General features: G+C 46.7%; 1 protein-coding gene across 6 annotated transcripts in view; it reads right to left on the bottom strand.

The window, feature by feature from the left end:
- Nucleotides 1–16,107, bottom strand: part of CDC42BPA (CDC42 binding protein kinase alpha) — a 324,002-nt gene that overhangs the window by 247,470 nt on the left and 60,425 nt on the right. For all 6 annotated transcript variants that reach the window (XM_075595475.1, XM_075595480.1, XM_075595478.1 and 3 more), the window contains exon 2: nucleotides 5,879–5,970. In XM_075595475.1, the coding sequence (XP_075451590.1) occupies nucleotides 5,879–5,970 (92 nt within the window). The remainder of the gene's footprint in view (nucleotides 1–5,878; nucleotides 5,971–16,107) is intronic.

Genomic DNA, 16,107 nt, shown 5'->3' with positions numbered 1-16,107 from the left:
AGAGGAGCAGCTACCCACTGTATCCCTGCAAGAGGAGCAGCTACCCACTGTATCCCTGCAAGAGGAGCAGCTACCCACTGTGTCCCTGCAAGAGGAGCAGCTGCCCACTGTATCCCTGCAAGAGGAGCAGCTGCCCACTGTATCCCTGCAAGAGGAGCAGCTACCCATTGTATCCCTGCAAGAGGAGCAGCTACCCACTGTATCCCTGCAAGAGGAGCAGCTACCCACTGTATCCCTGCAAGAGGAGCAGCTGCCTACTGTATCCCTGCAAGAGGAGCAGCTACCCACTGTACCCCTGCAAGAGGAGCAGCTACCCACTGTATCCCTGCAAGAGGAGCAGCTATCCACTGTATCCCTGCAAGAGGAGCAGCTACCCACTGTGTCCCTGCAAGAGGAGCAGCTGCCCACTGTATCCCTGCAAGAGGAGCAGCTGCCCACTGTATCCCTGCAAGAGGAGCAGCTGCCCACTGTATCCCTGCAAGAGGAGCAGCTACCCACTGTATCCCTGCAAGAGGAGCAGCTACCCACTGTATCCCTGCAAGAGGAGCAGCTACCCACTGTATCCCTGCAAGAGGAGCAGCTACCCACTGTATCCCTGCAAGAGGAGCAGCTACCCACTGTGTCCCTGCAAGAGGAGCAGCTGCCCACTGTATCCCTGCAAGAGGAGCAGCTGCCCACTGTATCCCTGCAAGAGGAGCAGCTGCCCACTGTATCCCTGCAAGAGGAGCAGCTACCCACTGTATCCCTGCAAGAGGAGCAGCTACCCACTGTATCCCTGCAAGAGGAGCAGCTACCCACTGTATCCCTGCAAGAGGAGCAGCTACCCATTGTATCCCTGCAAGAGGAGCAGCTACCCACTGTACCCCTGCAAGAGCAGCTACCCACTGTATCCCTGCAAGAGGAGCAGCTGCCCACTGTATCCCTGCAAGAGGAGCAGCTACCCACTGTATCCCTGCAAGAGGAGCAGCTACCCACTGTATCCCTGCAAGAGGAGCAGCTATCCACTGTATCCCTGCAAGAGGAGCAGCTATCCACTGTATCCCTGCAAGAGGAGCAGCTACCCACTGTATCCCTGCAAGAGGAGCAGCTGCCCACTGTATCCCTGCAAGAGGAGCAGCTACCCACTGTATCCCTGCAAGAGGAGCAGCTGCCCACTGTATCCCTGCAAGAGGAGCAGCTACCCACTGTATCCCTGCAAGAGGAGCAGCTGCCCACTGTATCCCTGCAAGAGGAGCAGCTACCCACTGTATCCCTGCAAGAGCAGCTACCCACTGTATCCCTGCAAGAGGAGCAGCTGCCCACTGTATCCCTGCAAGAGGAGCAGCTACCCACTGTATCCCTGCAAGAGGAGCAGCTACCCACTGTATCCCTGCAAGAGGAGCAGCTATCCACTGTATCCCTGCAAGAGGAGCAGCTATCCACTGTATCCCTGCAAGAGGAGCAGCTACCCACTGTATCCCTGCAAGAGGAGCAGCTACCCACTGTATCCCTGCAAGAGGAGCAGCTACCCACTGTATCCCTGCAAGAGGAGCAGCTACCCACTGTATCCCTGCAAGAGGAGCAGCTGCCCACTGTATCCCTGCAAGAGCAGCTACCCACTGTATCCCTGCAAGAGGAGCAGCTATCCACTGTATCCCTGCAAGAGGAGCAGCTATCCACTGTATCCCTGCAAGAGGAGCAGCTACCCACTGTATCCCTGCAAGAGGAGCAGCTACCCTCTGTATCCCTGCAAGAGGAGCAGCTACCCTCTGTATCCCTGCAAGAGGAGCAGCTACCCACTGTATCCCTGCAAGAGGAGCAGCTACCCACTGTATCCCTGCAAGAGGAGCAGCTACCCTCTGTATCCCTGCAAGAGGAGCAGCTACCCTCTGTATCCCTGCAAGAGGAGCAGCTACCCGTTGTGCAGGGGCACTTACCAGAACACCTTCCTACTGTCTCTGTACGTTCTTCGTACCTTTTCCTAATGCTCCTTTTATGTCTGAAGCAATTCTTCCCATTATGTGTTATTTGTATTTGTTATTTATATAATTATGTCACGTGTATTACTGCCGTGAAGTACTATGTGCATTAATGTCACGTGTATTACTGCCGTGAAGTACTATGTGCATTAATGTCACGTGTATTACTGCCGTGAAGTACTATGTGCATTAATGTCACGTGTATTACTGCCGTGAAGAGCTATGTGCATTAATGTCACGTGTATTACTGCTGTGAAGAGCTATGTGCATTAATGTCACGTGTATTACTGCCGTGAAGTACTATGTGCATTAATGTCACGTGTATTACTGCCGTGAAGAGCTATGTGCATTAATGTCACGTGTATTACTGCTGTGAAGAGCTATGTGCATTAATGTCACGTGTATTACTGCCGTGAAGTACTATGTGCATTAATGTCACGTGTATTACTGCCGTGAAGTACTATGTGCATTAATGTCACGTGTATTACTGCCGTGAAGAGCTATGTGCATTAATGTCACGTGTATTACTGCTATGAAGAGCTATGTACATTAATGTCACGTGTATTACTGCCGTGAAGAGCTATGTGCATTAATGTCACGTGTATTACTGCTGTGAAGAGCTATGTGCATTAATGTCACGTGTATTACTGCTGTGAAGAGCTATGTACATTAATGTCACGTGTATTACAGCTGTGAAGAGCTATGTGCATTAATGTCACGTGTATTACTGCCGTGAAGAGCTATGTGCATTAATGTCACGTGTATTACTGCTGTGAAGAGCTATGTGCATTAATGTCACGTGTATTACTGCAGTGAAGAGCTATGTACATTAATGTCACGTGTATTACTGCTGTGAAGAGCTATGTGCAATAATGTCACGTGTATTACTGCCGTGAAGAGCTATGTACATTAATGTCACGTGTATTAATGCTGTGAAGTGCTATGTACATTAATGTCACGTGTATTACTGCCGTGAAGAGCTATGTACATTAATGTCACGTGTATTACAGCTGTGAAGAGCTATGTACATTAATGTCACGTGTATTACTGCTGTGAAAAGCTATGTGCATTAATGTCACGTGTATTACTGCTGTGAAAAGCTATGTGCATTAATGTCACGTGTATTACTGCCGTGAAGAGCTATGTACATTAATGTCACGTGTATTACAGCTGTGAAGAGCTATGTACATTAATGTCTCGTGTATTACTGCTGTGAAAAGCTATGTGCATTAATGTCACGTGTATTACTGCTGTGAAAAGCTATGTGCATTAATGTCACGTGTATTACTGCTGTGAAGAGCTATGTGCATTAATGTCATGTGTATTACAGCTGTGAAGAGCTATGCACATTAATGTCACGTGTATTACTGATGTGAAGAGCTATGTACATTAATGTCACGTGTATTACAGCTGTGAAGAGCTATGTGCATTAATGTCACGTGTATTACTGCTGTTGTGAAGAGCTATGTGCATTAATGTCACGTGTATTACTGCTGTTGTGAAGAGCTATGTGCATTAATGTCACGTGTATTACTGCTGTGAAGAGCTATGTGCATTAATGTCACGTGTATTACTGCTGTGAAGAGCTATGTGCATTAATGTCACGTGTATTACTGCCGTGAAGAGCTATGTGCATTAATGTCACGTATATTACTGCTGTGAAGAGCTATGTGCATTAATGTCACGTGTATTACTGCTGTGAAGAGCTATGTGCATTAATGTCACATGTATTACTGCTATGAAGAGCTATGTGCATTAATGTCACGTGTATTACTGCTGTGAAGAGCTATGTGCATTAATGTCACGTGTATTACTGCTGTGAAGAGCTATGTGCATTAAAGTCACGTGTATTACTGCTGTGAAGAGCTATGTACATTAATGTCACGTGTATTACTGCTATGAAGAGCTATGTACATTAAGGTCACGTGTATTACTGCTGTGAAGAGCTATGTACATTAATGTCACGTGTATTACTGCTGTGAGGAGCTATGTACATTAATGTCACGTGTATTACTGCTGTGAAGTACTATGTGCATTAATGTCACGTGTATTACTGCTGTGAAGTACTATGTACATTAATGTCACGTGTATTACTGCTGTGAAGAGCTATGTGCATTAATGTCACGTGTATTACTGCTGTGAAGTACTATGTACATTAATGTCACGTGTATTACTGCTGTGAAGAGCTATGTGCATTAATGTCACGTGTATTACTGCTGTGAAGTACTATGTGCATTAATGTCACGTGTATTACTGCTGTGAAGTACTATGTGCATTAATGTCACGTGTATTACTGCTATGAAGTACTATGTACATTAATGTCACGTGTATTACTGCTGTGAAAAGCTATGTACATTAATGTCACGTGTATTACTGCTGTGATGTGCTATGTACATTACTGTCACGTGTATTACTGCTGTGAAGTACTATGTGCATTAATGTCACGTGTATTACTGCTGTGAAGAGCTATGTACATTAATGTCACGTGTATTACTGCTGTGAAGTACTATGTACATTAATGTCACGTGTATTACTGCTCTGAAGAGCTATGTACATTAATGTCACGTGTATTACTGCCGTGAAGAGCTATGTACATTAATGTCACGTGTATTACAGCTGTGAAGAGCTATGTACATTAATGTCACGTGTATTACTGCTGTGATGTGCTATGTGCGTTAATGGCGCTATATAAATAAAGATATAAATACATAGTATCCCTGTAAGAGAAGCAGCTACGCTTTGTATTCCATTAAAGACTGGAATTCTCTAAGAATTTCTAAAGCCCTGTTGGAGTCATTTAGTTTGATTCAATGGTTTCTGCTTTCTCGCTAACTTCCCAGCAGTGTTCTAGCATTGTTTCCCTTTACAGTATTTTCTGTGAAAATATCCATATTCTACTGTGCAGCGCTGACTTTCTGAATATTGGCATGAGATCCGCTTAGAAAAAAAACCCCAATGTACTGAGCTCTGTGCATTATCACAACCAGCCTTTATAATCGTATACAACTATAAGGAAAAGAAAGGCACTGAATTCAATATAACAAATACGTCAACTGTTAAGGGTCTCTAATAATCAGGACTAAATGTTACACAATTACAGGTCTCTTCCCCATAATGTCGCCAGAGGTTTCCTTTGCTTGGAATAATCCCGCATCTGTGTCACTGCGCAAACAGAAAAACCACAGCATGGATTTTACATGTGCTGTTCCAATTAGGTCCGATGCAAAGTGACATGTTTAATGAGCCAATCCCTCGTGGACTTTTTATGGAATACATCTAAATAAATGTGTTGCACTGATGTGTGAAGAGATTGTGTTTATTTGTTTTTTATATTAAATGACTGAGGTTAGTTTACAAACCTCTCCCCTTTCAGATGTGAACAGATCAGAGAACATATTAAGCCCCGTCACTGACTGTCACTGAATACAAATCAGGAACACAGATATATTTCGGAATACGTGTGCCATATCCGGGTGCTGCAAACTGGATGTAAAAGTGCAGGCATGAGAGATTTGTGATATGATGTAGTTGAGTTGCACACCTCATGCAGGTAAGGACTATGGCCATGTTTACTAAGCAGTCTTCTACCTTAAGAGACCTGCTGGCGCTGAAACACACCTTAACCCTTACAATGCCGGTGGTCCAGTGGCACAAGAATGCTACCGGACCCTTAGCAGTTCTGCGTCGTAGGATCACGATGAGTGGGCCCTGGATGCTCCGTTGCCCACAACAGACGAGCAGGTGGCCACGACGTACCAGGTGCCCCCTTAGGGCACGCGAAAAGTTAAAGGCTATTCAAGTCAATGGGTAGATGTTTATTTCAACCAGCATCTCTCAATCGGTTACTAAAGCCCTCCGGAAGCAGAGGAAACCATAATACTATCCCGTGTCAACCTGAACACGTCACACGGACATCTTACCTCACCAAAGGCTCCTCTTCCAATGACTTTCAAGATTTCAAAGTCTTCCTTATGAAGGCGCATCTGCTTGACTTTAAGAGCAAACGGTTTGGCTGAAAGAGAGGAGGAACATGTATTGTTGCCGTTAATGGTCAGGATGCATATATTTATATGTACACATATATACGTATACAAGTATTCAGACTATTGTAATATTAGACCGCGGTGTTTGTTGGTCTGTCCAAGTGTGCCTTAGCCCGCATCCATAGTTAGCACGATGGCGCACGCGCGCACACTAAAGCCTGTAAGGTAATGCGCAAGGCCATAGAGCGCGCATGCACGAGCACGGCCGATTTTTCGCGAGACAAAATCTTTTGGTTTTGACGCGCGATGGCCGCGTCACGTGCACGGTTCAGCCAATGAGGGCGCATCGCTCACGTGATGTCACGGGCACACCTCCAGACATTGAATTGGAGCTGCTCTTGGTCGCGTCTCCCCTACCAGACACCACAGGCCACCATACCACCAGATATCACACGCGCGTGCCTACAACTGCCCCAGCAGTGCCCTCAGCAAGCCTTGAGCGAGACATTCCCCCTACACTCACTCCCAGGCAGAGGAACGGCGACTGTCCTATCCCACGCAGGGCCTTATATACCCTAGGCCGAGTGATGTCATAAGCCCCATTAGTTACACCAGCAGTGACATAGGTACATCACGTCGTCCCACAGAAGCATCCACGCGCTGTCCGGGGACCTGATGCATCGGGTCCGCAGGTCTGTGCCGGTGACATCCGCGGTGTCATTTGACGCTGGGATTCAAATTGAGACAGGGGGGCGGCAGCAACTCATTGCACAGCAAGGGTTAATGTATATTTTCACGTTTAGGAATATTGCAGGGGGAACACAAGTCCTCAGAACAGCCTGTGCTGGGAGGTGGCAAAGCTGCAAAAAATTATAACGATGCAGCAATCATCGAACAGCACATCAATGTTATCCAACAGCTTCCGGAAAAGTCACGGGCGGGGGGTCATTCTGGGACTTAACCACACGGGTCAAGGTTTGAGAAAACCCCTATGTAACCAGTAGGCATGGCTGCCACAGGTCCCCGTTCTGCGCTGCGGGCCACTCTCTCGCAGCTGAGGGGATAAAGGTGCAACTAAGGGTACTATTGCCCCTATTAAATGGAGGAGTGGGGTAAAACAGAGTTAACAATTACTCATCTTCCACTCAAGTAAATAGTTTGTTCACTATCCATCCGGTTGAGCTATTCTGCTTCTCACCATATTAAACATGGACACACATTTCTAAATAAACATAGGCACACGGTATATGTGTAGTGAGCAAAAAAGTGACAAAAAAAAAAGATAAGGGGAAAAATAACACATATTTGCATATTTGCATGTCTCAGACGGGTCCACAAACCTGGCCCCATTATCTCCATCTTCTCTTGGCATATGCTGCCATGGATTCTGGGTAATAACATGCAGATCTGTGCACTGCAGGGTGGCGGGTTTGTGTCTGGTTGTAGCCACTACAGCTGCACATTGCCAGGCGAGTCACCATCCTCCCACAGATGGGACCCGGAATTTATCACTGAATATGTTCATGCTGTAAAGGTTTGTTTTTTTTAGGAAGATGAAGGCCTCGTTGGGCTCAAAATCGGCTGTGACATCAATGAGGCCCTTCGTCTTCACATGGGGTGAAAAAATGTGAAATGGCGCTGGGACGCGACATATAGATACACACACACACAATCAGCGGCGGATTTCAGGATCTCATTTGCATGTCATTTCCCAGAATCCCTTGCTGCAGTGGAAGCACTGTATGCTAGATGGAAATGGCGAAAGGCCAGGGTTGCAGACCTGTCCAAGACGTGAATGTGCTCACAAGTATTATTTTTATATGCTAGATATATAGATATATACACACAAAATCTGCGGCGGAGTTATTAAAGATCTGAGTAGAACCGAAACATTGGACAATTTAATACAGAATTTGCTTTTGAAATTCATCTCTCTAATTAAACATTTTCTTAAAATATTTTAACTATGTGAGTAGGGTTTACTGGCTCTGCACTTCTTTAACCCACACTGTGCTGGAAAAGCAGTGTAATGCGGCAGGCATAAGTTTATAGGGGTCCATGCTAAAATGGACAGTAAGCAAAAACTGACACTGTGTGCTCATTTGCATGTCGTTACCCAGAATCCCTGGCTGCAGTGGTAGCCTCGTATGCTCAGAGATAATGGGGGAATGACCGGTTTGTGGATCTGTCAGAGACATGTAAATGTGCACGTGATATTTTTTGATATATTTTTGCTCAACAAACAAACATATTAGAAAAGAAGTGAAAGCGGAAAAGAAAAAAATTAAAGATCGAAAGCAAAATCGACAATGTTTTATTTTTCTGCTTTCTACAGTGATTCTTTCCCCTTCTATTCTAAGAAGCTGCACGTTGATAGATGAGAAGTGCAACACAAAGCATTGTTTCCCCTCACAGAAAATTGGTTATGCCATCTGTTGCTTAAATGCATATATGATATGATTTACAATAAATGTGAAACTTAATGTAAAAACAGAGTGCGAAATATGTTTCATACAACTTTCATTTCCTCAGTTTCTCCTTAAAGCTGCAGACCAAAGAATATCCTGTGTGTGTCTTATTTAAATAAATCAGGTCTGTACTTTGAGAAAATACTTGTAGCATTTTTTTTTTTTAATATCAACTCTAAATGAAAATTTGAATGTATTATTTTATAATAATTATAATGTAGAAACCAACCATTTACAAAGTCACATCCCCTTCCTCTTCTGAAACAAGCTCTGGCACACCCCATTTGGAGCCCTGCCCTCTCTCTAGCAGTGCACCAATTGTATCTAGTGACTGCCTGGTCACATGATCCTCCCCACAGAACTTTGTATCTTTGGTCCTCTTCTGCTGCACTGACAGCCATTTAGTGAACCCCAGAGCCGAATCTTCGCCGATCGATCACAGGAGAACGGATCGATCGGCAACTTGGCTAATTACTCATTGTGTGAATTGTACAGATTAACATATTAATAGCGGGGGGGGAAAAAAATAATATTTTTTTATTTTTTTTTAAACAGTCAACTTGGACTGCCGCTTTAAAATATTAATTTTGTTAGCGCAAGTGCAAAAAAGGTCCTGTGCTATAAATGGCTTTACATAGACCACACTCTTCCTCCGTGGCAAATGGTGTAATCCACGTGACGAGCAGCATACAGGAATTGTTGATAACATTTTTTTTTTATTTATTATCCTTTAGGATAAACAGCAAAACCACATGAAGCACGGTCCCGGGCGCCAAAGAAAGGTGAACTTGCTCCCCTCTCATAAACGCACGTCGCACGAACACTGATGATTTTATTCTGTCCATAGATGAACAACTGGTAGAAGTGATACCGTGAGAAAGCGCTCAGAGAAGCGTGCGACGTCGGTGGGGCTCTTCTTTGTCCTTTTTTCCATGTCCAATAAATAATTTTTTTATGGGATACGCACCCTCCTCTCTTCTTTTTTCTGGACATACAGTAGTGCTCTGCCAGTTCTCTTCCTTTCTACCAGCTTACCCTTTGGACGGAGGCACACCTGGGGACCCCTTACCTGCGAATCGAATGGACGTTGCAGCACTCAGTGTGAGTTAACCGCTTGCTACATGTTTTCCTGCTCAGGACTTTATTCTGACACTTGGTACATCTTAGGGTGTGATTATACTTATCGCTCCTGGTTTTATTGTTTACATCAGCGTCACTTATTAGTGAGCTCATTATCCAGGATTTGCAACCCAGTACCTGTCTCCTATCAAGTTTATATTTAGGGCCCCCCCCCCCACGATTATCTGGTTATTCATTCATTTCCCCATCTCACTGCTGTGGTCTTTAGCATTACGCATTCACGTGGTCCATAGATGAACAACAAATTACCCAACGAGAAAACCACGAAGATCAACTCGCACTTATGTCAAGAGCACTCTGCGGTGGTGCAATCACCATCGCTGTGTCTATAAATAAACGGCATCTCTGTGGCCAGCGCTAACCACATATAATCTAGACTACTGGAGAAGGGGAAATGGGAGACCGCAGCACCCTCACAGATACACGTCACAAACAAACCCCTTCTACCTGGACAATGTGTACGCCAGCTATCCCGTGTGAGGGCTGGGGCAGCAGTACAAACCCATCAGGCAGCTCCAATAACGTGGCCCAAAATATTTCATTTGGGCAACATTTCTTCATAAAAGAATTATTCGCAGCTGCATTCAACCTGAACCCATTCAGTGTACATCTGCGTCGCCCCAAAGGCGGTCAGCCTTTGGCGCAGCCGAAGGGTGTCAGTCGTTTGCTGCCATTCGCTGATGTTAAAGCTTCTCTATTTCATTCTGTAACTCGCCAGCCCTTTTATCCCCTGCACCCAATTTTCCAACTCTATCTGGCCATGAGATGTCTGTGAATTTACGGTATAACCGCTGTGCTTTTAATGTAACCATGTATTGTTATAACGCTGTGCCTAGGACACACCTGAAAACGAGAGGCGACTCTCAATGTATTACTTCCTGGTAACAGCACATTTTTATAAATAAAAGGACCACACATATGGGAGTTTCATCAGGGTCTCAGCCTGAGAAATAAGGAGTATATAAGTCCATATTTTTACGAAGCGGTGTTTTGTTGCAGGACACCTACTGGAGCCAGAATAGTACCACTGTGGGGCATATTCTATATCGGCCGAAGCATGGGGTGGGATATATATCACCAAGCTAAAGGGAAGTTAGGCGATGATTGAGCGTGGCAGCCATTTGCTAGGGGTGGCACGATGCATGGAAGCGGCCTTCTTCTAAAGTGCTTGTCATCAGTGGTCCCTAAACCATCCAGGGCTTCCACAGCTGACTGACGCGCACGCTGCAACAATACAAGACTGGCCATATCCTCTGACATTCTACTGCTGTAATACTGCTACCGTATCGCTATATTGCTGAGCTCCAGCTATAGCGTTATAATGTACACCAGTTAGTGCTGGAGGCTGAAGCAACCGATCCAACAGTGGTTCTGGATTAAAAGAAATGCTACCTTTGAAGACCCGTGCGAAACTTGAAAAAAAGAAAAAAGAAAAAAAAAATGTATTTTAATATATGCAGCCTTTGATTAACTTTTATTGAAAAAAAATGATCTAAGATGCCCAAAGATGTGTTCTTCCGCGATCGATCGGCAAAGATCCTGCTTCCCAGGGTTCACTAAATGGCTGCCTTCCAGTTTCAATCAATCCTTCAGTCAGTGTAACTCAGCATTAGCTATTGTTACAGTTTGCAGCTCTAACTGCTGGGAATATCGGCAACAAATTATCACAAACAGGAAAGTGTTACAAAGACCTTTCACTGCTGGGGAGGTGGGCTAAAACCTGCAATATTAATCAAAGGATCTCAATATTATTAATACTCAATAATATATATATATCCAAGCAGTATTCTACATGTTTTCTTTTTTTATTTAAATAAATCAGCATATAATACAGCAGCGGTGCGCAAACTGGGGGGCGCGACCCCCAGGGGGGGGCACGAGACTGCCGGCGGGGGGCGCGGGGTTTACAGAGGCCCCACGCACTTCCCGAAGGCACTTAAATTAAGTGCCGGGGGAGCTGCAGGGCCTCTGTAAACCTAACTTACCGTGGCTCCGGCGGCTACCTCCCTGCGTCGCAATGGCAACGCGGCGTCAATCGGGTTGAAGCAGGGGGTCTCGGGAGCTGAACCGCATTGATTTCAGCTCAGGGGACCCGGTTTCCCAAGATACTGGCAGCTCCTACGGAGGAAAGTATCTCTGCGCAGCTGAAATCTCCCGCAGGCCCATAGGAAGACAAGGGATGACGTTGCGGCTTATTATTGGCCCGTGTGAGGCAAAGCTTTTAAACCTCCATATTGTGAGCCCCAGCTTGGGCTCCAACCGGCATCACCAACAGGAGGTATGTATCTCGGGAAGCAGGGGGTCCCCGCAGCTCAAACCAACGCAGTACAGCTTCAAACCTAAATAAAAAAATTAATTAAAAACGCGTGTCCCCAGGAGTGCCGCTTTAATGAGTTTGAATGTATTACGCTTACTGGGTTTACGAAGCCACAGCACTTCCTAATTTGATATAGGCAGCCATATCTTCGCCGATCGATCACGGGAGAATATATATGTAGTTTTGTTACAAGGCCTTAACCGCTGTCTAAAAGGGCTTCATCAGAAAGCCTGTATTGGGCTGAGGAATCCAGCAGGGAGCTGGTTAATTGCAGCTAGAGACAATTAACCAGTCTCCACCCGGCTCATCAGACAGGTAGAAAAACCACCAGGCTTGAACTGCAACTGTGTTGCCAGAAGAGACTCACATGAATTAATCTCTTGAACACAGAAGGTTTGTGCTGTCAACAAGAGACCAGGAACCAGATCTCAATTCCAGGGCTCAGTGGAGTCTGGAACACACCGGAACCTGGAACACGCCGGAGCCTAACCCCTTAACGGACACCAACCCAGACTCAGAGCCTGACAAAAGGCCCCTGCTTACGGGTACCTCTTTGGACTTTGGGGTTATAGTTTGGAAAGAGGCCTCTCCTCCCAGCCCTGCAGAGTGGGACTGGGAAAGTGAGTTAGCCCTGACAAAGGGATAGGATGGTTTTATTTCTTTGTAGATTTCCTTAAACTGTATGGTTTAAAGTGCTGGGCTGAATAAAAGTCATATCGGTCTCCCTGGATGTACCTCTGCACATGTCTCTTACAATTGTGCTTAAATTTATTTATTTTTAATTATAATTATGTAACACGTGTTCCCCCACCCTAAAGGGAGAGAGTCACTGCTGTTACCTTGTGATGGTGCAACCTGTTGGGCCACAGGAAGGCCCTGAGCATCCGCTGGTGTTTGGGGATAAGCAGGACAGGCTTTCAGTGCTAGGTGGTTCTTTCTCACTGGTACAGCGCCTCCATTCCCACAGGGCCTATCGTAGATAGCTGCAGTCCCCGGTGGAAAACACTCCCACCTCCCCCTGAAGAACGGCACTATCAGGCAGGAGTACAAAACAGTAACTGGGGTCTTTATTCTTGTACATCCGTACACAACAACACAACAACACAATCCATTACAGCATACATCAGCAAACTTTTCTCAGCAAGAGAGACTCACTCCTACTGGATCCTACATAAACCAGCAGAAGATCACCTCGCAGCTTGCTGTTCTCTTTGTCCCTGGACTCAACCCCCAGGGCTTGAGGCCCCAAAGGTTTATCCCTGACTCCCACACTCCCTGGTGGAATATGGGTAGCTGTTCCAACTTCCCCAAGGAAAGGAATTCTCTCCCACTTCCCTGAGGAAGGGAATCTCTCTAAATTTGGATCTGCAGCCCCTTTTGTACCCAGGTGAGGGTCCTAGGTCCGAGTCCCTGATAGGGCAGTACCCAAGCCTTAGGCCCACCCCCCCTGTCACTCAAGGGAGTTGTTTACTGCAGGAGCAAGGAGCATGGATTTAACCTAACACTTAGATGGTAAGCTCTTTAGAGCAGGGACTCCTCTTCCTAAATGTTAATGTTGAAGTCTGAAGCGCTTATTTCCATGATCTGTTATTTGTATTATTTATTATTTATATGATTGTCACGTGTATTACTGCTGTGAAGCGCTATGTACATTAATGGCGCTATATAAATAAAGACATACAATACAATGCTGCCTGCACTGGTACTAGGGCTTATGTGTAAGGCTGCGATTATACAGCCGAACAGCAGGGCACGGGCGCGCATCTGTGACATCACATTAGCGACATCGCAGAGTGGCGTGCACAAGCGCATGTTACTGCGCGCTGAAGTAGGACAACTGTCCCGAGCCTGCCTGTTCCCAGGGGTTCGGCCGTGACTGGCCGCTGTGGCTTCCTGTAGGCGGTGTCACGCGGGGAATTTAAAACAACGAGAAGTACCGGTGGCGCCTTTCCCAGTATTTCGGAAACCAGGCAGTCCCAGAGCGGAAAAAGCTGCGATTCAGCACAAGAAACCCCGTTAATTCAAATTAAAAAAAAATTACAAATGCATTCAACTCGGAAATGCGCCTTTTAATAACGTTTAAATGTTGTGTGATTGCAAAATGTGTTAACGTAAAATGACTGTGTTGGCCTGATTATAAGGCAATGGTTTTTTTTTTAAATAAAGTTTCAGTTGAAAAGTACATACTCTACTTATAAATCGAGAGAGAGAGAGAGAGAGAGAGAGAGAGAGAGAGAGAGAGAGAGAGAGAGAGAGAGAGAGAGAGAGAGAGAGAGACACCCACAGAGAGAGAGAGAGAGAGAGAGAGAGACGCCCACAGAGAGAGAGAGAGAGAGAGAGAGAGACGCCCAGAGAGAGTGAGAGAGACACCCAGAGAGAGTGAGAGAGACACCCAGAGAGAGTGAGAGAGACGCCCAGAGAGAGAGAGAGAGAGACGAGAGACGCACACAGAGAGTGAGAGATGAGAGACGCACACAGAGAGAGAGAGAGAGAGAGAGAGAGAGAGACGCACACAGAGAGAGAGAGAGAGAGAGAGAGACGCACACAGAGAGAGAGAGAGAGAGAGAGAGAGAGAGAGACGCACAAAGAGAGAGAGAGAGACGCACACAGAGAGAGAGAGAGAGACGCACACAGAGAGAGAGAGAGACGCACACAGAGAGAGAGAGAGAGACGCACACAGAGAGAGAGAGAGAGACGCCACACAGAGAGAGAGAGACGCACACAGAGAGAGAGAGAGACGCACACAGAGAGAGAGAGAGACGCACACAGAGAGAGAGACGCACACAGAGAGATGCACAGAGAGAGAGAGATGCACAGAGAGAGAGACGCACACAGAGAGAGACGCACACAGAGAGAGACGCACACAGAGAGAGACGCACACAGAGAGAGACGCACACAGAGAGAGACGCACACCAGAGAGAGAGAGACGAGAGACGCCCAGAGAGAGAGAGAGAGAGACGAGAGACGCCCAGAGAGAGAGAGAGACGAGAGACGCCCAGAGAGAGATGAGAGACGCCCACAGAGAGAGAGAGAGAGAGAGAGAGAGAGAGAGAGAGAGAGAGAGGAGAGAGAGAGAGGAGAGAGGAGACGTCCACAGAGAGAGAGAGAGAGAGAGAGACGAGAGGAGCCCACAGAGAGAGAGAGAGAGATGAGACGCCCACAGAGAGAGAGAGAGAGAGAGAGGACGCACACAGAGAGAGAGAGAGAGAGGACGCACACAGAGAGAGAGAGAGAGGAGGACGCACACAGAGAGAGAGAGAGAGAGGACGCACACAGAGAGAGGAGAGAGAGACGCACACAGAGAGAGAGAGAGACGCACACAGAGAGAGAGAGAGACGCACACAGAGAGAGAGAGAGACGCACACAGAGAGAGAGAGAGACGCACACAGAGAGAGAGAGAGACGCACACAGAGAGAGAGAGAGACGCACACAGAGAGAGAGAGACGCACACAGAGAGAGAGAGAGAGACGCACACAGAGAGAGAGACGCACACAGAGAGATGCACAGAGAGAGAGAGATGCACAGAGAGAGAGAGATGCACAGAGAGAGAGACGCACACAGAGAGAGGACGCACACAGAGAGAGAGAGACGAGAGACGCCCAGAGAGAGAGAGAGAGACGAGAGACGCCCAGAGAGAGAGAGAGACGAGAGACGCCCAGAGAGAGAGACGAGAGACGCCCAGAGAGAGATGAGAGACGCCACAGAGAGAGAGAGAGAGAGAGAGAGACGAGAGACGTCCACAGAGAGAGAGAGAGAGAGACGCCCAGAGAGAGTGAGAGAGACACCCAGAGAGAGTGAGAGAGACACCCAGAGAGAGTGAGAGAGACGCACACAGAGAGAGAGAGAGAGAGAGAGAGAGAGAGAGAGAGAGAGACGCACACAGAGAGAGAGAGAGAGAGAGAGAGAGAGAGGACGCACACACAGAGAGAGAGAGAGAGAGAGAGAGAGAGAGAGACGCACACAGAGAGAGAGAGAGAGAGAGAGACGCACACAGAGAGAGAGAGAGAGAGACGCACACAGAGAGAGAGAGAGAGACGCACACAGAGAGAGAGAGAGACGCACACAGAGAGAGAGAGAGACGCACACAGAGAGAGAGAGAGAGACGCACACAGAGAGAGAGAGAGACGCACACAGAGAGAGAGAGAGACGCACACAGAGAGAGAGAGAGACGCACACAGAGAGAGACGCACACAGAGAGAGAGACGCACACAGAGAGAGAGATGCACAGAGAGAGAGGACGA

The sequence above is a fragment of the Ascaphus truei genome, chromosome 4 (genome assembly GCF_040206685.1).
Source record: "Ascaphus truei isolate aAscTru1 chromosome 4, aAscTru1.hap1, whole genome shotgun sequence".
Lineage (NCBI taxonomy): Eukaryota > Metazoa > Chordata > Amphibia > Anura > Ascaphidae > Ascaphus > Ascaphus truei.
The sequence above is the reverse complement of the archived record's forward strand: the minus strand, read 5'-3'. Positions and strand labels throughout refer to the sequence as shown.